The 22,992-nt window shown below is 30.7% G+C and overlaps 1 protein-coding gene across 1 annotated transcript; it reads right to left on the reverse strand.

Annotated features, from left to right (window-relative positions):
- Nucleotides 1–2,742: 2,742 nt before the first annotated feature.
- On the reverse strand, nt 2,743–22,869 carry LOC130893953 (ATP-dependent RNA helicase me31b-like). Its single transcript, XM_057800413.1, has 9 exons — nt 22,704–22,869; nt 22,261–22,432; nt 21,890–21,971; nt 17,068–17,236; nt 14,979–15,121; nt 13,070–13,261; nt 11,583–11,804; nt 11,302–11,497; nt 2,743–6,768 (listed from the first exon to the last, which is right to left on the reverse strand). The coding sequence occupies exons 2-9, from the start codon at nt 22,311–22,313 to the stop codon at nt 6,509–6,511; spliced, it is 1,317 nt and encodes a 438-aa protein (XP_057656396.1). The 5' UTR covers nt 22,314–22,432; nt 22,704–22,869; the 3' UTR covers nt 2,743–6,508.
- Nucleotides 22,870–22,992: the final 123 nt, after the last annotated feature.

Below are 22,992 nucleotides of genomic sequence, written 5' to 3' on the forward strand. Positions count from 1 at the left end.
GAATTTCCACCTCCTTGTATAGTTGAGTCTCTTTGAACTGTCACAGATTTATGCTCAAAATTATCCTTGCTTAAATGAAATCAGTATATCTCTGACCAGGTATGCAAAGGTCAATCGTCTACTACTAGGCTCAAAATGATTGGTCATTTGCTATTTGCAGTTTCTTGTCTTATTCTCATTTCTGCTGTTCTAATGGCTACTAATTGTACGAGGCATATTTTTTTAAAAAAAGAAGTGCAAAGATATCGCAATAATTTTATTTTTACATGAAAGCTTGTACCTTAATCTACTTTTCTACATAAGTTCCGTGAATATTAAGGCACTTGTCATAACGTGGCACCAGTTAACACAACTGTTTTGACTTCGTTATCGTCTTGAAGACGCTTACCACCCAGGTGTTTCTTCAAGTGCAGGAACAAATGGTAGTCGCTGGGCGCCAGATCAATAAGACGCTGCATTGATTGTCTCATTACGAGGCCATAACTCCACTAGCAATACTCCTTTTCTGTCCCAAAAAACTGTGCACATGATTTTCCGGGCAGAAATTGTTTGCTAAAACTTCACTTTTTTGGGTGATGATCACTCATAATGTTTTGTCCTTAAACTTCACAGATCTCACGATGAATATCGATCGGTTTAAACACTCAGTAAACAACGTACACAATGAAGAATCAGACTGTATGACGTCAGTGCCTAGACAAGAAATGTAGGTAACCAGCACGCATGTGCGGAACGCCGACTTTGGGGTTGCGGCGGCGGAATCGCAAAACGGTACTTACTTAAAAAATATGCCTCGTAACATTCATCTGGTGGTTGCCCCATTTACAGGTTAATTGGGCTGAAGAACTTATGCGTGATGTCTCTTTTCCCTGCGTTTGATATGGTTACTTTAGCCCTTCTCCAGAGTTCTGGTATGTGAGTGGATCAAATAGGGCAGGATTTCCTCTTACTCTTTATGAAGTACTCAAGATTCTATCCACTCCTTAAGACTTGAACAGTTGAAATGTGTTTATTTTATTCATCCACTGCTGCACATTTGCTTAGCCTTGCATAATCATTTTGTGATAAAAATTTCATAGTTTGAAATCAAAGCTTTATTACTTTTCTTAATCGAACTAGTCAGTGATTTTCTTCTGATTATTTGCGTTAATAGCCCCAAGGACTTCATATTTACTCCACTTTTTTATAAGCATGACGTTAAACATATTTGTAGCTAAGCCATTCATCATACAGCCAGGTGGCTCCATTATTTAGTATTGCAAGCTTAGTTATCAGTCCACTGTTCTCTATCATTTTAAGTAGAGTCCAATTTCTTGTTGAGGATATAAAATTTTGCTATTATCAAATCACTCTGTAGAAGCTGGGTCTGATGACAATTTTCATCATATATGCTGAAAAAAACAATATCATGTCTTTCTTAACGCAATAATCAAACGTCAATGGCAGTAATGGTCCCTCAGTCTTGGTAGATTATAACACAAAGGCATTTTCTTTTAAAAATCTGCTGCTTATTTTCGTACTATTTTGCCTTGTGCAAGGGCACAGGATTCACTAATTATCTTTCTAAAAATGGAATAAATTAAATGTAGAGTTGTCATGAAATATGTTTTTGAAAGGCAATACGCCTACGCAAATCAAATATGAATTAAGACATTTGTATCATCAAAATTTTGGGCAGCTGAATTTAAACTTAGCGGTATCAACTTGATTGACGAGGAGCGTTCGAGACGGTCAAAACCGCGGCAACCAGTGATATCCTCGAAAAAGTTCACCAAATCGTCGAATTAAGGTTTAATAGATAGATATATGAATAACTTTCCATTTGGAACACTGAGTATAGGTTGGTCATGAAAGAGGTGTAATGACAATCTAGATACAGGATGAGGAAATATATTGAAGAAGGAACATGCGTTAGACCTATCATAGAATAAAGAAGAGAATCACAATGGAATGTAGCGTTGGTTCAGTGCTTAAAGCACCATTTAAGTAAAATGTGCCGGACTTTTTGCAACTATTCATAACTGTATATGAAACCTGCATCCGCCATTACAGTCTCAAAACTATCACATATCATTGCATGATAAGTTAGAAGAAAAAATTACAAAAAAAGACGACTACATTTGTTTCCTAACCTTAAAGTTTCACTTGCAGAAGTTTTCTTCAGATGAAGACTTATTACTTACGTATCCGCCTATTTTGAAAATAAAAACAGCAAATTTATAATTTAGAAGGGTTCAGAATGTGAGAGCATCGCTGGACTAAATGTATAGACTTAAAAGGACAATATTTCGATAAATAAAAATGATTAAGGAGAAAAAACTTTTGTTCCTCTTGGTGTGTTGGTATGTTATCCCGATCCAGACTCTTCACGAAGAAAAGAGAGTGGCGAAAATTTTTGAAGTATGAGCCTAAGGACTTGCATATAGAATAAATCCAGAGAGTGAATGGTTCGCACTTCTGTCGCCTTCGCTCACTAATACTCGTGTTGGGAGGTTCTTTAAGGTGCCTCGCGAATCTGGATTGGGTCTTATAGTAAAACCTTACAAATGGAAAAAAATAAGACTAAGTTTTGCAGGGAGTAGTTTTTTATTTTCAAACAATATGTACTTTTATGACAGATTTAGAACCAAACTGATAAAAGAATTTTGGATTTAATTATAAACTTTCGTTATCATAATCATATTACACTGCTAAAATATAACAAGTAATAAATGAAACTCCCCGCTTTTTTATTTTCAGGTATTTTTATAACAAAATAATTTTTGTTGCGTGTATGCAAAAATTGTTACCCGCATGTAAAAAATAAATAATGATCATGAAAAATGATTTTTGCAGACACATAACAACTCATGATGATATAAATACGATATTCCCCCCCAGATTTAAAAAAAAACATATGATTCATTGAGATTGCATATAAAAAATTGGATCTGACAAAATTTTATAAAAATGTCGAATTTAGAACATCCTCGCCAATATCACAAAACAAAATAATATTAAATATGTCTCTGGAATCTCGTATAAAAATCAAATATTAAACCTGTCGTAAATTTAGACATATTTAATAATAGATCTTTTAAAAATCGTTTTCAGTAAGAACCAGTCGAAAGATCAACAACTGGTACAAATAAAAAATCTCCTAAGTAAAATTTTGAGCGTACACTTATCACAAAATTACCGATAACCATTTTTTCGCATCACTTTTGTCACTTATCAGAGTCATTTTTCTCCTCGCACAAAAGTAGCATATCTAGTCCATAACAATAAATATTCTTCTAGAGATATCTCATTATCAACCAAAACGCTTATTGTAAAACGGTACCACCGAGAAACGGAGATTTTGATGGACGCAACTCTCCCGGTAGTATAATCAACAATATGTTTGAATGAATTTTTTTCAACAAGTCGAAATGGAGAGTTTGAAACCACGTGGGTAACAGAAAGTGTTTCAAAAAGAAGGTTGGAGAGCGTTAAAAACAACTCGATTGTATACTAAAGATAATTTTTACATGAAGTGTGTTACTATATAAATATTCATTGTCATGATAGAGTCAAATGAAAATTTGATACACTTATAAAAGTTCAATGAACTTAAGCTCTTCATTTAATATAGTTCAGAAGTATAATCTGGTAAGAATTTCAGAAAATTCCTTTTTGTACAAATCATTCCCTTCAAAAATGTAGTTTTATTATTTCAACATTTGGAAAGAATTTTAGTCACTGCAGCACACGAATCAAAGGAATTTTCCTTTTGAATTTTATATTACCAATACCTTGACGAGCCCCATCTTTTCCATATTTTTAATTATAAATTTTCATTTTAAGAAGTTAATAAAAAAATTAAATATTTGCCATTTGCAGTATTCAAAAGATATAAAAAAAACTTTAGTTTAAATTAGACAAATCAAAATACTCCACTTACAGATCTTTTAAACTAATCCCACTGAAATACTGGATACTATTATAAAGAACTTAGTGAGTTATTTTGAGCAAAGACAAATGAGCAAAAAAACTTGGAAGAGGCGGATCAAGACAAACTACTGCTAGAGGATACAATGTGAGTGTTTCAATATACACTATTAACAAAAAATTTATGTACATAAATTCTGTCCATATAATTTTTTTGTGTACCTGATAGCTAATCGAGGCTCTCGGTCCTATCCAGAAAGGAAATTATAAATAAAGGCTTGGGATTAAAAATCTAGATTCAATTGACATTTCACTCCTGTGTTTCAACTGCTTTCCAGAGATAAATTGGATTCAGAATTATATGCTAATTTTCGGCAAAGCAAACTACAAGCAAAAACACATAAAATCTATTTTCGGGCACCAAAATTGAAGAAGTAAATTGGTGATGGTCGTACATTATACAACAATCTTATAAATTTCGAGAAACCACTAAAATTTAGACAGTTTAACCTTAAACCAAATGAAACATTTATAAAACAAATATTTTGAAAAAATAATTAAGAAAGTTGACAGTTCCTACTCCTACTCTTTGTGCCTATGAGATCGCATCTCTCCTGAGACGTCCCCCTAATTTATATTTGATTAGAGTTAAGTGAAAAATAAATCAATTTTTATGTTTAAAACTAGCGACGTAAAGTAAATGATCACTAATGAATACTGCAGGAAATGAGAAAAATGTTGTCACGTGATAAATGGAAAAGCTAGAGGGTTACCATTGATCGTTACTCGTATCACATTTTAAACTAATTCTTATACCAAGAAAACTACCAACACAACGTTCTGCTTGCCGTTATGGCAGATATTGTTTTCATAATGTTTCAATTAATTTTATGAAAAATAATCATTTTAAATTATAGTTATTTGAAAATAAATATACTTTTCAGCCATTTCTTAAGATCATTTAATGAAATGAGCACATTTTGATATGAATAATTATGACTGAAAAGAGCTGTGATTGGGACAAGTTAAATAATAAATATGACGGGAACCAGTAGCACTAATATGAGACTAACTTCATTGGTATAAAAAAAATACACTAAAATCTATTTATAACAATGACGTGTTCAAATTTGGAGTTGTCTATTCACAGTGATCTATGTAAAAAGTATGCGATAAAATAAAGTTTGATTAAGAATCCAATACAAAATAATTATAAAACGCATTAGCAAACTTCATATAGTAACACTTTTAGAAAAATTATAAATATCTTAATAGTAATTACGGAGCGTGAGATTGAAATATTTTGATAAACATCATTGATAAATGTAGTCATTTTACTTGAAAAGATACCAACGAGTTGTTATGAAAATTGAAAATTTTTTATCACAGACAAGGTGTTACATGACACTATAAACTCTCCAACGCTTTCACAATCTATAACAAGCATCCTGAAAAAAATTCACCTGCGTTATGTCCGAATAAGTTCCCTACTGTATTAAATGCAAATGAGCAGAACTTATACATAAAACTAGGCAAGTAAACAATATTTTCTTACAAGTACAACTGACACAATCATGAATATTTCTTACACTTAATAGTATACTATTGATAATTTTGGAGTACAATTCACGGTAGTTCAATTACACTGGTAAAATTTTTGTTACTGAAAAATATTTTGCAAACTGATTAGGTTTAGATAAAAAGTATAGGAAATAATGTTATTTCAACCACATGAAAGTAATGCTGGAGCTGAAAATCATTTTAGGAAATATACAAAAAAGTACATAACAAGATTTTGTTAAGTGAAAGTAAAAAAAATATTTCAAGCACATCCAAAGACATTCAACTGCATAAAACTTTGATAAACACTATGCCTGATTCTTAAGTGAATATTTGTACATTAAATATCACAATTTATCATTAGTCAGTCATAATTCAGATATACACATTCAAGTGGTTTAGTTCAAATGCATAATAAAATTTATGTTTTACTTGTTTATTAGAATGTTTTGAAAATCTACCATTTCGATGGACAAATGTACCACTTTTTAAATGTACCATAAAACTGATTACCATTTAATTGACAATATATTTGACACTACCGATCACTATTTAATCTTTTTAATTTAGTAGTTCAAATAATATCATACTTTTCTTTATGAAAATTTCAACCCTTCAGTTAATATCAACTGATGATAAAATTTTAATAGTTCTGGAATGAATTATTACTGTATATTTCTATAGTTGAAAAATTTAAAAAATGTGTGTAATTTAAATTTTGTTTTTATACATTCCTTTGAATGTGTTTAAGAATATAAACATTTTGCCTTTGACTGCAACTTTCATAACCTACAGAAGTTCTGGTCATTTGCATCAATAAATATCACACAATCTCACAATATTACTCCTGCATTAAAGATTGTATTCCCATAAATTTGCACTTTGTATAAAAAATTTAAACAAAAAAATATTTTCTTTGATAATGGAAAATTAAAAAAGTACTTTTTCAGTTCCGTATTTTCCTTTTTAAATATTTACATGATTCAAGTTTTTTGTTTTTTTTTATAATGAAGTCACACTGTTATTTGTACACAATTATTTACTTGGTATTTTCAATTTCTTCATCATCTACTTTGGGAACATACAATTTCGGATCGATGACTTTCGGTATCGGCTTGATTTCTGTACCGAGTTCCTGTTCGATACGATGTAGTGAGTATCTGTCATCGTAGGTGATTAAGTTGATTGCTATACCCAAATGACCAAATCTACCTGATCTTCCTATGCGATGTAGGTATGTTTCTGCCATCTTCGGAAAATCAAAATTGATCACAACGTTCACTGCTTGTACATCAATACCTTTAATATAATAACGAAAACCATAATTAATAATAGAAGTAATATGAAAAGTATTGACAAATATAAACACTATGTGATAATGAAATAATGTATCACTTTTGTTGTAAACATGATTTGACTACCTTTATATTGATATAAAAAATCTTAAGTGTTGTGTCAATAACACATATTAGTCTCAATTAACAAGATAAGTCCTAACAATACCTTGTATGTGTTCAAGTCTTTTAGAAATTACTTTACAAATACTTGAGGCAGCAAAAAAAGATGACCCCCAGTCATATAAAACTCATTTATCAGATGAGTCTCAGAAAGTGGTGTTCTAATGTGTACTAGAACACACATCCTAGCCCTGTAAACCTACTAAATTCAGGCAGAAATATCTTCTAATAAAACATTTCTCCATTGTGGGCGCGAACCCTAAAGTGGCACTAAAATGATTAGAAGGCGCACCAAAGTTTGAAAACAAAATCATATTTATGAAAAAAAATCTTATTGAAATTCAATTTGCAATTATAAACATTCCAAAGAATAATTATTGACTAAAGCGATTTTGTTTTTTGGTACGAACAAATTTGTCCTTATCTCATTTTCTACTCGAAGTTCATTTTTAAATCTAGATTTTACTTTCACAATTTTATTTACTGTCAGCACTTTATATAAGTTTTTTCCTGTTTTTGAACAATTTCTCATAGAAACACATAATTTTTTTCTAGCTGTCTACTTCAAACTTAAAAAAATCAAAATTTAAGATTAAGTCATAATTTCTTGTTAAAATTCAGAACAAGTTCATACATAAGAAACCTCATATTTATCCATGCTACATTTACATAGTAATGTCTGTATAGTATTAAAATACCTGAACTGAACTAATAACACCATATCCATGTGCTTCTTAAGAAGATAATGCTTCAAATCTAATGGTTCAAGAATGGTAAGGAAGGTTGGAAGTAGTGCAGAGAATGACAGCACTGAGAGGCAGAATGACATTATCGTATTTAGAAAGCAACATGTTATCAGGTTTACCATTGAAAGGTTAATTATAGAACTGTTGGAGTAATGGTTTAGGTGGCTATTGCTCATAGTAACTGTTTATTGGAAGCAGTATGACAGCTGGACGTTATGTGGATTATATCCCCTTTATCTAAATGAACATCAAAAAATTCTTTTTTAGTAAAATCAAGCACGTCCACATATTACATGTTGAGCTATGTTTCTCCAAGAAGCTGACGTTAATATGTTAACGTGTCTACACAGGCATTTGTTACTGCTAACCTAATATTTAACTATTGGTGGTAAAGCTATCACATTACTTGAAAAATTATTCCTTCTGAATGGTGTTTACACAAGTATGGATTTAGTGGAGCCAATAAAAACTGGCGCGACAGTCAATTAATAATTTGGCAAGTTTAAGCATTGATTTGTACATGCTTAGACCAAAAAGGTCTGCATCCTCCTGAAATCACTGGCGTATGTGTCAAAATTTGGCACAAAAAATCAAAACTTTCAAGTGTAAACAAGTGCATGCAGATCGTCGTCGTCCGTTCGCCAGTTTTTAGTTAGATCTATATTTCAGTTAAGCGTCTAATTTTTCTTGACAGTAGTTTATAACAAAGTTTCTTAATGCATCATAGATAGCTTTAGAAATTTCAGGGATATAATTTGAAATTGTGTATTTTGGGACATAATACAAATATTGCGATAAAGTGAAAAAATCTAAACACACTGTTTACAGTACCACTACACCAACACACACGATTACAGTCTGACGCGCGTTTCGATGCCCAAGTTATCGCCCCCAGAGACTAAAGATAAACTAAAACTTGCTTATCGAAATGCGTGTGTTCAATATGAATATCAACAACGCTTCCAAAAACTCAAACTTAGTCGAAAAAAATTTCTTTTGCAAGATATCTTAATATCACACACAAACCAGAAGAAAATGAAAAGATGGTTTTTTATAGCATGTAGAATCCTCTGCTGCGAGTTCTACAAGTTTAACCGAAGCACCCAAAGTAGGTCGACGACCAAACCATAATTTAACGAAGACACGGCTTTATCGTTGTTTGCGATTCCCAGTGCTTTTAGCACATTTTTTTTTCAAAATAAGGGACTTAAGCATGCAAAAAAGGGACTTTTAGGGACCTACCTTTATACTCATAAATATCAATAATATATAAATGATTTTTTTATATATGTAATCCCCTACCAAGTGTAAGTTGGGTAAGAGAATACCTGAAGCAGCACATTTTCTTGGGAATTGAGGTCAAGGGAAGTGTTAGTAAGAATTGTACTAACGCATATATTTGTAATGACACGATGAGTGAATGACGATTGTAACCACTGACAGTTTTTTAAGAAAAAAAGTAATTAAATGTGATAATTTTCACTTCCCATCATACAACTATATTTAATTTCATCTGGCGGTCATAAACAAATTAAAAAAATGTCAAATTAAAGGTGTGCGACAATGTGGTATATATAAAAAACAGTCTTTGTTGAAAAATTTAAAAAAAAGGGACTTTGAGACCAATTTGCAAAAAAAAAATTATGGACCTAAAATACAAAGGACTTTTTTTTAAATGTATCGACTATTTTACAGATTTTGGAAAGTAAGAACTGTAAAAATTAAAATAACATGCAAATTATTTTTCACACAAAGTTCAAACATTTACAGTGCATGTGTAAACTCAACCTAATACTTCTATCATCACTTAGTATACAGACTCCATTACATGAGAAGAACACAGACATTAGCCACTTTATAGAAAACTGTCATAACATTCATTTGTATATTTGGTGCTAGGTCAACACATCAATTTCATATAATTTCATATAATCACTGACGTGATAAATCGAATATTACAAAAAGAACTTAAAGTTCCAAATATAAGAGATATCATATACCAGAGGTGCTTATAACAGTTAAACGGTTTTACTGTCTTCCTTGTAAACATACGCTTTATTAAAGATATTATTTGATATTCGTTCATTATCCATCATATCAAATATTGAGAGAAGAAAATTAAGTGATCAAAACAGAACATTTAATGCTGAATGGGAATCAGATTTTTTCTTTGTTGACGTGAAAGATAAAATGTTTTGTTTGTTGTGCAATATAGTTTTAAATGGTTTGAAAAAAAGCGAATGCAAATATACATCAGTTGACACATAAAGAACATAAATATCCCGATTTAGTACAAAATAGCATATATACTTGGAAAACTCTCTAGTGAAATAATTAAATAATGTATTGTTGAAGCTGAAGAGACATAAGAAGAAGGATTTGTTACTTAATTTAAAAAAGGAAACTTAGACTTAAATAAATTGTTATTGTCAACTATATTCGCGTAAATGCAATGAGTCATTGTAAATGTCGGCAGATGCTACCCTACTACTGCAAGGTTCACTCGTTATCATTATGTCAGGTTTTGATGGAAGTTTTGTCTCTTCGACGACAAATTTTAAAATCTTATCAAGAACAAGGAAAACTTTGTAATCTATCAGATGAAGTATTTGTCATTTACATTACATTTTTGTATTATGACAAAACAAAACAATTCAAATATTTGCCAGCAAGGTGGAAATAATCATATTTATGAAATGTGAAAAAAGATCCAAGTGTGCAGAAAAAATTATAATTTTTCAAAACATCTCTCTCTTTCTCAGAGATATTTGCACACTGCTCGGAACTAGCAAAAATGTCAAATGAGCAGAACTGTGAAAATATTTGATAAATATGGAGATGTCTTGGATTCTTTAATAGAAGAGTATACAAATAGATTTTCTGATTTTGGTGAGCACCCTCCTGCTATGAAACTGGCATTTGAACCACATTTAATAGATTTATCCGAGGCTCCTGCAGAACTATAAATGGAGTTAATTGACCTGGGAGAAGATAGTATCATCAAATTTCTTGTTAATGCCAAAAAGGATCCCTCAGACATTTGGAAGAATGCTGTTGAATATCCATGCCTACAAAAACTTTTCTGCTTTGAAAGTAGTACTTTCTGTTACGAGACAACATTTTCTCGCACGAAAAAAATTAAAACAAGTTTAAGAATGCATATTACAGGTGTGCGAACATTTAGATGATCAATTAAAGCTGCGTGTTACAAAGCTTAATCTAAATAATTAACTTTCAAATAAAAAACAAAGTCAAGTAAGTCACTAACTTAGATATTAAAAAAATTTATATTGTAATTTTACGTTTTTTATATTATTGTTATATTTTATTTATTCCATATAATACAATAAAATGATAAACCTATACAAAACTATAACAATTTTATAAGTCACTTTTGTAAGCAAATCGGCTTATGAGGCCTCTCTTATTAATGCCCAATTTAAATGGTGAAAAGGTTCCGCACTATATCCTATACCAAAGTATGACCACTATAAGAGGCGTAATACACTTGAAGCATATTAATTAGGTCCCTCTGCCAAATCCCAAAAGAATGGAAAGGAATTTGAATGTATATTTTTCTCAACAATTTAATGAAACAAAAGTATCACCTAATAGTAAACAATACTTACCTCTGGTAAATAGATCTGAGCAGACTAGATTTCGACACAAACCATTCCTAAAATCGTGGAATACTCTGTTTCTGTGGGCTTGCGCCATTTTCGCGTGAATATAGTAACAAGAGTAACCCAGTTCTGTGATTTTCTTGGCCAATAATTCAACCCTTTGGGTCGAATTACAGAAAATAATACTTTGATTTATTTGCAACTGAAATAGGAAAACAACATCTAAAGTTATTGGAACATGTTTAGTGTGAATAAAAAAATTATGCACTAATTATTAGTAAACAAACCTTTGAAAATAGAGTATTTAAACAATGTACTTTCTGCCTTTCTTGGACAAATGCATAATACTGCGTAACTCCTTTCAAAGTAAGTTCTTCCATTAGATTAATTTCGTACGGATCACGTAAATGTTTTCTCATGAACTGTTCAACAGTCAATGGAAATGTTGCTGAGAACAACAATATTTGCCTTTCTTGAGGTAAGTTTTTAATCACAGTATCAAGCATGCCCTAAAAAATTATATTATGAAAACAATTGCCAAACTTTGAAAACGAGTTGGTATAGATACATCCAAAACATAATAAAATAGCAATTTATTGATAGATATTATGAAATACCTAATTCAAAAAATTACACGCTACCCGCAAAAATAACAAAATAACACATTCATTTGGCTAAATCTTTTAATTAAAGAAAGATTTCTTTTGTTTGCTTAATTTTCTTACTATCTAATTTATCTCTATTAAATACAAGTTATTTTTCAGAGATTAATCAAACTCTTCAATATGGTCTTAATCTTATCCTAGAAGAGTGTACTGCATCTATTGCATTGATTGGAGAAAGATGGGAAGACAATCAGTGATAAAATGTAACAGATTTCATCCAATTAAAGTGATCGACTTTATACAATACTGCATACAACCAACGTATATGTATGGTTGCAGATCAGTAATAGCATTATGACAGGTCACACAGATCTGGTGATCATTAGAAGAGGTAATCTTAATGTTCATAAGTACATTGTTGACATATTGGAACCACAAATAGTACCTCTAGATTTCTTCGCGGCAGAAAATTTTCTAATCATACTTGACAATACTCAACCACTAAGAATCATTATTAATATATTATAGACATTGCAAATTAAACTTTAGAAAAAAAATGATAACCACAGCATAACACTATTATTCCTAGTATTATAATGTATTATGATTTGATAATTTTTATAATTGTAAAAAACCGGCAAAAAAATAAGAAAAGTAAATGAAGCACCCTAATAACAAAAAGCATCACCCTTTACATTAAAAATGGAATAAAACCTATAAATGAGAGACTGGGTACAATTGATTAAATAATTTTGTTCCGAGGAAAACAATCTCAATTTAATTAAACCTCACATTATGAAAACAGCAGAAAATGCTCCTCATAAAACTGGAAGAAGAAACACAATGATATAATATAATTGCCACTTTTTCTTGCTTCATTCATGCTTTTCCAATATATTTAAACAAGTTAAAATAGCTCACTATAATTTTTTTCTAATGTATCTAATAATTATTAGTTTTCTTATATTGTATGTGACAGTTTCAATGTTAAACTACTATGTTTAACATTATAATATAAAAACAAGTCAAGTTATTTGTGTTGCATATATGTCCCCCGCACCTGACACTAAATCTCAAGTCCGGTCTACTAATATGCCAAATTTACAAAATATTTTTATCAATTATCAATCACTTTTCTTTTAATTAATTAAAAAAAAATAGGTATATACCTTAAAATCCTGAGAAAGCAATTTGTCGGCTTCATCCAGTACGAGAATCTTACATTGATCCATTACCGCAACTCCTTTTTCCATCAGATCCAATATACGACCCGGTGTAGCTATTATAACTTGGACTTTTTGGTATATGCGCATTATATCATCTCTCAAATTTGTACCTCCTGTTGTCACCATAACACGAACCTGAATTTAAAATATAGTAGATACTTAAAAATAACTGATGATTAAGCTAATCGTACATTAGAAATTCTATCCAATGTAATGCTCAGATTGATAAACCAATTATTTAAATTCAGTTAATGGTATGTTCTCTAGATCTTAGGTCTCTATGGCTGGAATATAGTTTTTTATTGTACTTTTCTCTTTTGTAGAGAAAATTATTGCACATTGATAGATTAGATGGATATAGACCGATACCAATAACACATAGATAAATATCTGTTCGTTCACAAAAACTTTTTGGCGCTTGTCTTGAGATAGTGTAATAATCCTTGGGATCATAGGAAGTTAAAGATTAGTTTTAGAGTTCATTTTCAATATTTGGCTTCTAAACTCCTGGACAAATTGACACACCACTCATATTTTTCTCGATATTTTTTATTTATTGATAATGTACTGTACGACAAGTAGGCCATGGACCTTGTTTGGCAGTGACAGCGATTATTTAGGTTAACTTTAGTATCACTTAATCTTGTTTTGACAGTAATTCGTATCAAACCTGGTTTTAGACTTAAGCTCATCTTTCGCCATTTGTAATATGATAACGCTGAGCAATCTAGTAATTTTATATCTACAAACTCTATTGTGATATATTTCATATAATTGCAATTCAGAGTTCAATTTACTAGAATGAATTGCTATTTTGTATCTAAAAAACACTTTTTTTCTCAATGATTTTTCCTGTATCAATTTTAATAAATAGAATTTACTTAAAAAAAGGTAAATTCCCTTATGACAATTATCATTATTATTAATTTTTTCAAACCTTTTACTCTGGCTTATTTTCTATTGAACTTGATTGAAATTATTCTATTTCTTTTAGTTCTTTGTCAAGTTATTCCTTTGTATTTTGTTTACAACTTTTACAAGTTTGTGATGATTTTGACATGATTGTAAAAACTAGCTTTTCCTGTTTCAATAAGCATATGACAACAAGATAAGGAAAGAGTACATATAGAAATGACTGATTTATTATTTTAAGAACGTTGTGAAACTGAACAGTCACGACAGTTTCCCTTCAATATCATGTAAATGTTAGAAATTTCAACATAAGTGTGAGATTATCTACTCATACTTGACTTACTGGACCATCGTTTTCACCAGAACACTTGTTTGTATGTATGTATGTCTGGATTTTGGGGCATCGCTTACACTTCGACCCAAAGGATCTATTATGTTCCCCTTTCTTGCTGTAATACTGGATAAGCCAGTGTTTATAGGTGATCCGATAATCCTACTCTTTTTAAAAAAGTCTAGAATGTGGGATAGCTGTAATTGCCAGAGATATTCGTCTTCTATTTCAAGCGCTCCCAAGTGGAGTGCTTTGTAGTTTCACAACTCGAGAGAAATGTGGGTAGAGGTTTCGTCCTCTGAGCAACACAATCTGCCCTCCGCATTATCTGCTAGGTCTACCGTCTTCAGGTGTTAGAGCTCTAATGGCTGCTTGACTATCGGAAAAGGTGATGATCTCCTGTTTGCAATAATTTCTCTCTAGATTGAGCTGAACATATACATAAAGATAGAAATTTTCTAGTTCTGTTTCTAATATAATTGTATATTGATGTAAAATTGATTAGTTTTGATTTTAAAAAGAAAGTAACCTTTAATATTTTCTACTTGTAGAATGAAAATATCAATAGGCCAATATGTTGGCAGAAATTAATAATACAAAAATACATACTTCTAAGTATTTGGCCAGTTCGATGCATATTTGTGAAGTCTGTAATGCTAATTCTCTTGTGGGCACTATAATAAGCGCCTGAATACAGTCTTTTTTCGGATCAATTTGTTCCAGCACAGGGATACAGTATGCACCAGTCTTACCTAAGTACAAAATTTGATTAATACACATAAAATAATTCATTATTAAATAAACCAAACTGAATTGGATGAATTCAACAAATAAACAATTTTTAATAATAATATGTTAAATTAACTATATAATTCACATTTCAAAGAGTTAAATTAAATAATTATTCAATATTTATAATTAAAAAACTATTGAAAAATTATCTGACAAAAAGAAAGAAGTGCCTCATATGCCTCAAACTATCTTTTTGACCTAATTACTTTGTGACTAAGTGCAACATGGTCAAAACTGTAAACTATGATGAAGGAAGTATTAGTACAAGTTGGTTAATTCAAGGGCATTTTACAGTTACACACATAACCAAATTACCATCATGAAGTGGAATTTGCAAATCTAACTTGGTGGGTAACCCCAGAAAACAGATGTGTGATAATAAGTCTGCTTATTAGTATATTATATTAGAAGTAGTTTGCCTTCAGCTAGAAACCTAAATGTGTTTTCCTTTAAACTTAAGTAGTAATTGAGAGGTGAGGCGGAACAATATTAAAATCAATATTAAATAGTAATGTGCTTTTCAAGTTTCACAAATATTACAATTGTATTGAAGCAATTCCAAAAAATCCTTGTGTTACCATGGCATTAGTTTAAACTAATCTACTTTTCAAGTTGTGAGTGAATTACTGGACACATAGTTTATTTATACAGAGCAAAAATACATTTATCTTTAGAGTATTGCTCATATACTTGGAATTCGGCTCCAAAGCATACCTTGAAGAAGCTCGACTTAATATAGAAGAGAGCAGTTCGACTTAAAGGGAGATCGAGAGTTGACCAGAAACTTTGGACAGTTTAGAGCATAGAAAAAAGGTCGCTGACCTAACTCTGTTTTTTAGACACTAGCACAGCAGATGCTCTACCGAGCTGTCCAACAAAATCCCACATAGATCAGTATTTGCAAGACCTACTCGACATGCAGCCGTGCCTGTTTGCCTGCAAACGTCCATAACGTCAATTTATCTTGAATCCTTTCTTTGGAGAAGTACAAGCCTGTGGAATCAGCTACCAAGACACATCTTTCCCAAACACTACGATCTACAGAAGTTAAAGATCAATATCTACAGGCATCTACACATGGCAGGCACCACTTGAACTCCTCGAGTGTAAATAAGGTTTACTCTTTTGTGTTTGCTTTATACAAAAAAAAGAGTAGCATTAGAGTTATAAGACCTGGAAAATTTTTATCATTATCACTTTTTTTAGAAAGATAGAAAATTGAACTAGTAATTCAGAGTAAAAAGTCTTTAAGAACTACATTTTGTCTCAAATACACGAAATTGATTATAATTTAAACGAAGTAATGTGTCTCATTAATTAGTGGAAAAATGTGTAAATGATATAGAAATCTATTTACAGTACTATCATTGACCATATTCCAATATAATAAACAATAAATGGCACATAAAAACATGGGACAACATATTAGCAGATGAACATCTAGAAAATATCAACAATTTATAGTTTTCTTTGTTTATATTTAAAAATTCCTCTAAATCGCATGTAAATGACAATGGGCATGAATACAAATAAGAATGTTGTGAATATTTCATTGCGAATTGTATTTCATATAATATGTGGTGAAAATCTGAAATGGAAATTTGAATGCAAACTTTGGAATAGAGCGTTTATGAGAGCAAATTCTTGAGAAAATATATACACCACGAATTCCTAGTGAAAGAACTACAACAAATAGATTGGATCACGTTTTTAATATTGTATGTGACAGTTTCAATGTTAAACTATTGTGTTTAACATTATAATATAACAAGTCAAGTTATTTGTGTTGCATATATGTCCCCCGCACCCGACATTCAATCTCAAGTTCAGTCTACTAATATGCCATATTTTCAATTGAAAAAACAAAGTTAGAAAGTATATAATGTTCGCAATGTTTTACACATACCTGTTCCATTTTTTGCTCTGGCGAGTACATCTTTTCCAGATAACGCTATCGGGATTGAGGCTTCCTGTATGGGAGACGGTTTTTCCCAACCTTTTTCAAAAATTCCCATAAGCATTTCTCTTTTCAAACAGAATTCTTCGAATTCGTTACCCCTTGTGTCAGTAACATCCTGGAAGTGTTCAAATGGCATTAGGAATATTCGCCTCCACAAATATTTATTCAAATGATATGAACTAAATAATTTACATCAGTAATGGATTTATCATTTATTAGTATAAAATGAAGGGGAATCCACAAGCTCATCATTGTTAATAAAATGTCACCATAGGAGTTTTAAGTAGTTTAGGATTGGAGATTACGATACCAAACAAAAATCAGAAGTGAAAATTTTGTATATTTTAACCCTAACATGATTTTTTGGCGTTATGACGAACGCCCGCCTCACAGATGTGGAAGTTTAGCTTCTGTTTTGTGAACTCACTCAATATTTTAAAGCATTTATTTACCCCATCTTACTTTTTTGTTAATTCTCACATAAAACAGTTCATAGGTGATTAATAAATGTGACCCAGCCACTCTATTCTTTTGGATTTTATTATTTTGCTTAGTTCTGCTTCTCCAAATAGATTCCTTACTTGATTATTTGGTCTCCTCAGCCATAATTCTCCCTCCATTTTACTTCATAGTATCCTTCTAAGTATTTCTGTTCTGTATATCTAACTTCTCTCCCTCTGCTTTGTTAAGAATCTACGTTTCACTGTAGCCCACTGTTGGTCTTAGTATTGTTTTGTAGATATAGCTTCGCCTTTTTGAAGATTATTTTGGATCGTATTATCGCATTCAGCGCTCCCAACTACTTACTTCCCCTCGTCATCCTAACTTCCAGATTTCCTCCCTCGTCACTTGATAACCACTCCAAGATATACATAGCTTCAACTTGTTCTAAGCTCATTACCTTTTCTTTGTTTAGTTGTATTGACAAACTTCTCATTGATCTTTCCCTTTGTGGTTGTCATGATCATGAACTTCGACTTATCATTGTGTCTATGAAGACTGCAGGTTTCCTTAAACTCGTTTTCTGATGTTGAAAGGATTACTACATCATCTGCGTATGCCAGTAGTTGCGTTGTCCTCGTTCTGTTCAAACAAATTTCATGTACTATTCATTCTAATACTATATTGAACAGCCTAGTGAATAACGGATCTCCCTGTTTTAGTCCTGTGTTGGTCTGGTAATACTTTTGATATTCTTTGGTTTGACTTTACTTTCGTTTTTGTATGTTCGAGTGTCTAATATGCCTAATATCACAAAGAAGTACTTGATAAAAGGACATGTTAAAACAAATATTCAGCATATGTAATTACTAACATTCAAAAATAAAATGAAGCCAAATTATCAGAAAGAAGTAATTAAAACAAAAAGGAACATAAGCAATTACTATCAGTCAATTATAAGAAATCCTGTGACAAACAGAGAACATCCTGTAATGGTTAAAAGTAGAGTTAGACTGAGGCACATACAAAACCCTACTCCTTTACTCGTCCCTTAGGGAGAGGGGTACAAATCTGTAATCTGTATCTGTCTGATAAACGGATGTTCCATTTGAAGGGTTAAATTTTAAGTGATTAATATTTTTGATATCGTAGGTTAGTTGTTGTGAAATATTTAAAAAAATTCGACATATAGACACACACACACATTCTATACATTCATTTATTCCAAAAACCACATTCTAATTACTTATTTTGTTATCAAGGCACATCATTTCTTTATGATATATATAAATATAAAAAATTTTGTAAACTATACAAGGATTCAAGAAAAACGTTTCATTTTTACTTTTCTCTTATATAAATAATAAGTTTACAAATTCAAAATAGGTATCTTTTTATAATAAAAAAATATGTATATTCTGAATAAGATTATGAAGCTAAAAAATTAGAACAGTAACATAATACAATATTTGTTATGTAAGTAGTTGTTTATTTTTTGGTCATAAATGATAATAAATGTGCCACAACCCATGCCTTATCTATATAGTTCTGATTTATAATGAACTGCTAAATATGCAATTTATGTTATCTGTACACTTGAGATACAAGGTTAGTTTAATTTGAAATAGAATCGATAAGAACAAATCACTCATTGTAATACTCAACCAACAAGCACCATTTTATTAAACACTAAATTTTCTTTGATTTTAGCATGGATCTAAGAGTCCATAGATACCCCTATATTTGCAAAATTGCTTGTTTGAAACATCATCTATCCATCTAAGAAGAATTTCTTATAGATTTCTTTAAATTATTACTTGGCATATGGGAACAAAATTACTAATGTACATTTTGGTTGAATTTTGGGTATGATTAGCATGTTAGCATTCGATAACCACTACCTACCACCTCCCCATGAAATATTTCTTAGCGACGTTATATCAAAACTAAAGGGTGCAATTTTATCTACTAGAAATGATTAGACCAATATACTGTGTGAAAATATTCCCAAAACCCAAAATATGATTCAAAAATCCAACTGATGTGTTGCTAAAAACTCCAGCTATTTTATTCTCACAATGGTAGATTTTAAAATAGGTTTAGAGAATTTGACTAATCTCTACTGCTCTACACAACTTCATAAGTTCTTTAAAGGTCATTTCGGAAAGTTAATACCAGCTTGTAAAAATGTAGATAAAATCATATCTATTGAATTTATGTCCTTCAGCTTATATTATTCTGGGATCATTTTTGTTAAAGACATTTGGAGAAACATGAAAGTGCAAACAAAATAAGCCTTCCGTTAAAATAAAAATTGACTTTTGTTTACAAAACTTTTCTGGACGGTCGTATATCATTACAAGAGTTTTATTTTAATAGATTTCATCAAAACCTACAACTTTCATAGAGTATGTAATGTGAAATTTTCGAAATATTAGGTGTTCTGGGACTTTTTCCACAAGTTTCAAGTCTTTCTTTCATTGGTTGATAAAATCACTTACAGGATGAAGCTTACAATACATTCTACCATTATAAGTTAGTAATGTGTAAATATATCTAGGTAATAATTAAATATATACAATATAATCAATTGTTTGCAATAGATGATAACAATAAAATATTAATTGGTACACAAATAGATGGGTATTCAAAGAAAATTGTTAGTTTAAATAAACATAGATAGTTAACCTCTGCTTCAATGTTGTCAACATGTGTTTATTATTATATATATAAATTTAGGTTCAAAACATCCTATGAAATTGTCTGATGCCTAATTTCTAATCTTTCCTATCTCCGCAGTTTTTACTGTTGAGATTTTTGATATTCATTATTTTTTTCCTACCCCAGCCTCTGTACATGCCCATACCAAATCAACTGCTTTCCTTCAATACATTCTATAATTATTTCTTTCGGGTTCATTTGCTCATCTTAGGGCGTTCATTTCCGTGGATTCTACTTTTCTCTTTAGTTTTCTGTTATTCTCCACTTTTCTGATTCATATACCAACATACACCTAATCATTGCATTGTAGATCCTCAATTTTCAATGTTTTCCCATTTCAGTATTCCATTTAGTGATTTAGTTAGTGTTCTGTTCCTTCTTCATTCTATTTCTGTATCATCTCTCCCATCTTTGTCAAAAAAAACTCCTAGATATTTATAGTTCTCACATCTCATTATAATTTCGTTTTGTGTGCATGTATTCTAAGTCATTTCTGTCATTTGCACATATTACCTGATCATCTACAAATTGGAGAGTGTATAAACAGGTGTTACAGTCACACATATTCATTGGGAAATTTAATTCTTGAAAGTTGCTTATTTCTGGCTTTGTTAGAAAGGAACAAATTTGTAAAACTCAGCTTTATAAAAATAGATGTGGTAGTATCAGAATACCAAAAAGGAAACACATGAAGAAAAGTGGCAGTTATCACAAAACAGAGTCATCCTTCAATATAATCAAAAATAACTACTTGAGAGAAAAAAATTCTTGAAATTGAAGCTAGTTTTATGGATAAGAGAGTGGACAATTAACACTTTCACTGCCATGACTATAGTAAGGTGTAGTTAACTGAAAACTGAGGACTTTCAAGTTCTAAAAAACACTACATGCTGATAAGCATGGTAGGACCAAGGGCAATCAACTTGTACAATCGCTTCAACATAACAGCATATTCACGCACACAATTCACTTAAAAAATTTGACAATAAGCCATTTCACATTTCAGTTTTGGTTCACAAATTTTCTTATTTCAAAAATATTTTGTTTAGAGTAATGAACATAAAGTTGTGAGAAGTCATAAGAAGCTGGCAGTTATGACAAAACAAATAGATAAGAAGATTAGATTAAACAATTCTGAAAATGGATGTAGCTAATCATATGCATAAGATGGTCAAATGAAAAAGAAATTTTTGAAAAAAAGTGGCAGACAGTTATCTCAAAATAGAATCATGTTCGATATGAAGAGACCTACTTTAGAGAAAACAATACTTGAAATGGTGTTGTATGGATAAGAAACTGGAAAATTGAGAAAAAAGATTTTTATTACACAAAAATTCAGAAATATTTGCAATTTTATTTGGGGCTAATTAAAATAAGATATGCAGCAATACCTATTTATGGACTTTACAATACAGCTTTAAGTTGTCAATTTTGTATTAATATTTTCTAATTGCAAATTTACATATTACTAACTTTCTAATGTTAATTTCTAGTTGATCATTAAATTTTGTTAAGATATCTAAAAATTCCTCCACAAGATCAAAGCTAGTTCAATATATGAAAATATGTACAAGATATTTTTATAGATTAGTTGAAGATAACTTACGCTAGTCTGTATTCTTCTGTCTTTTGGTGGAATTTTCAGCTTCGATTTCCATCCCAAGTCATCCAGTTTATTGTCATAATCTCTAAAAATACAAGGGCCTTTAAGTATCTGATAATTTCAATTGAAACATTAAATCAATAGTCAATGAACAAGTTTTTATGGTAACTCTAAAAACTAGATCTTATAAAAACGAAGTTTTTATCTAGATTTAACTTCTATAGTTAAAATTATGTTAATCATTGCAAGGTAATTTTTTTGGCATCAAAATAGCAAAAACAGATACTTAAATAATGTATAAAAATAGTCGGAAAATGATCTAAGTATTAAATACGATAAGTTGAACATCATTTTTGAAATAAAAAAATACTTACACTGCGTTGGGTAGTCCCATGACGTGATTATTTGATTTCAAAGTATCGGTCATATTTACTGAATGTCGAATTTAATGAAAATCGAGTTTATAAAACCCAAAATTACACTACAATGTGTAGGATAAGCCTTCTACTAGTCGTTTAAATCTTATTTGCAGATCAATTTGAATATCTAAAAAATATGATTAATTTTAAGTTTGTTTATTAGATGAAGTGAAAAAATATCAAATAAAATTAGTACAACATACAAATAAATACACAGTTATTTAAATTTTAAATCATCAAATAGACAATTATGAAAATGGAGTATTTGAAACCACTTAACGATGTTTGAAATAAATTTAGATAAAAATGTTTGAAATACAACAAAATGGCTACTCATATGTCGACCTACTCTTTTGTTGGAAAATCGTTTGCACTTATCACTTTTATATAAAAATTACCTGGATCTCACAGGAGAACGGTCAATAGTCTTTTGAAATATTGGTGCATTTCTCATCCAGAATTTTATATAATTTTTAACTATCTATAAATAACGCGAACCTCTGATACGAACGCTTATTATCTTCGCTAAAGTAAAGTGAAGGGAAAGGGCAAAAAAAAGAAAGTGAAGAATTTCAATGGTACCAACAATAATTTAGGAAGGTGTAACTTGAGATACAAAGTACGTAATCATTTCAAATATCTTTGGTCGAATTTAAGTATTCCGGAATTTTGCTGATCTTATTGTGC

This window comes from Diorhabda carinulata, chromosome 5 (assembly GCF_026250575.1).
Source record: "Diorhabda carinulata isolate Delta chromosome 5, icDioCari1.1, whole genome shotgun sequence".
In the NCBI taxonomy this organism is placed as follows: domain Eukaryota; kingdom Metazoa; phylum Arthropoda; class Insecta; order Coleoptera; family Chrysomelidae; genus Diorhabda; species Diorhabda carinulata.

Coding starts and splice junctions, on each gene's coding strand:
- LOC130893953 (XM_057800413.1), bottom strand. CDS start 22,313: ATGACCGATACTTTGAAATCAAATAATCACGTCATGGGACTACCCAAC. Junction 21,972..22,260: donor ATGGGACTACCCAACGCAGT/GTAAGTATTTTT, acceptor TTGTATTTTTAG/AGATTATGACAATAAACTGG. Junction 13,262..14,978: donor AACTGGCCAAATACTTAGAA/GTATGTATTTTT, acceptor TTTTAAATTCAG/GTTCGTGTTATGGTGACAAC.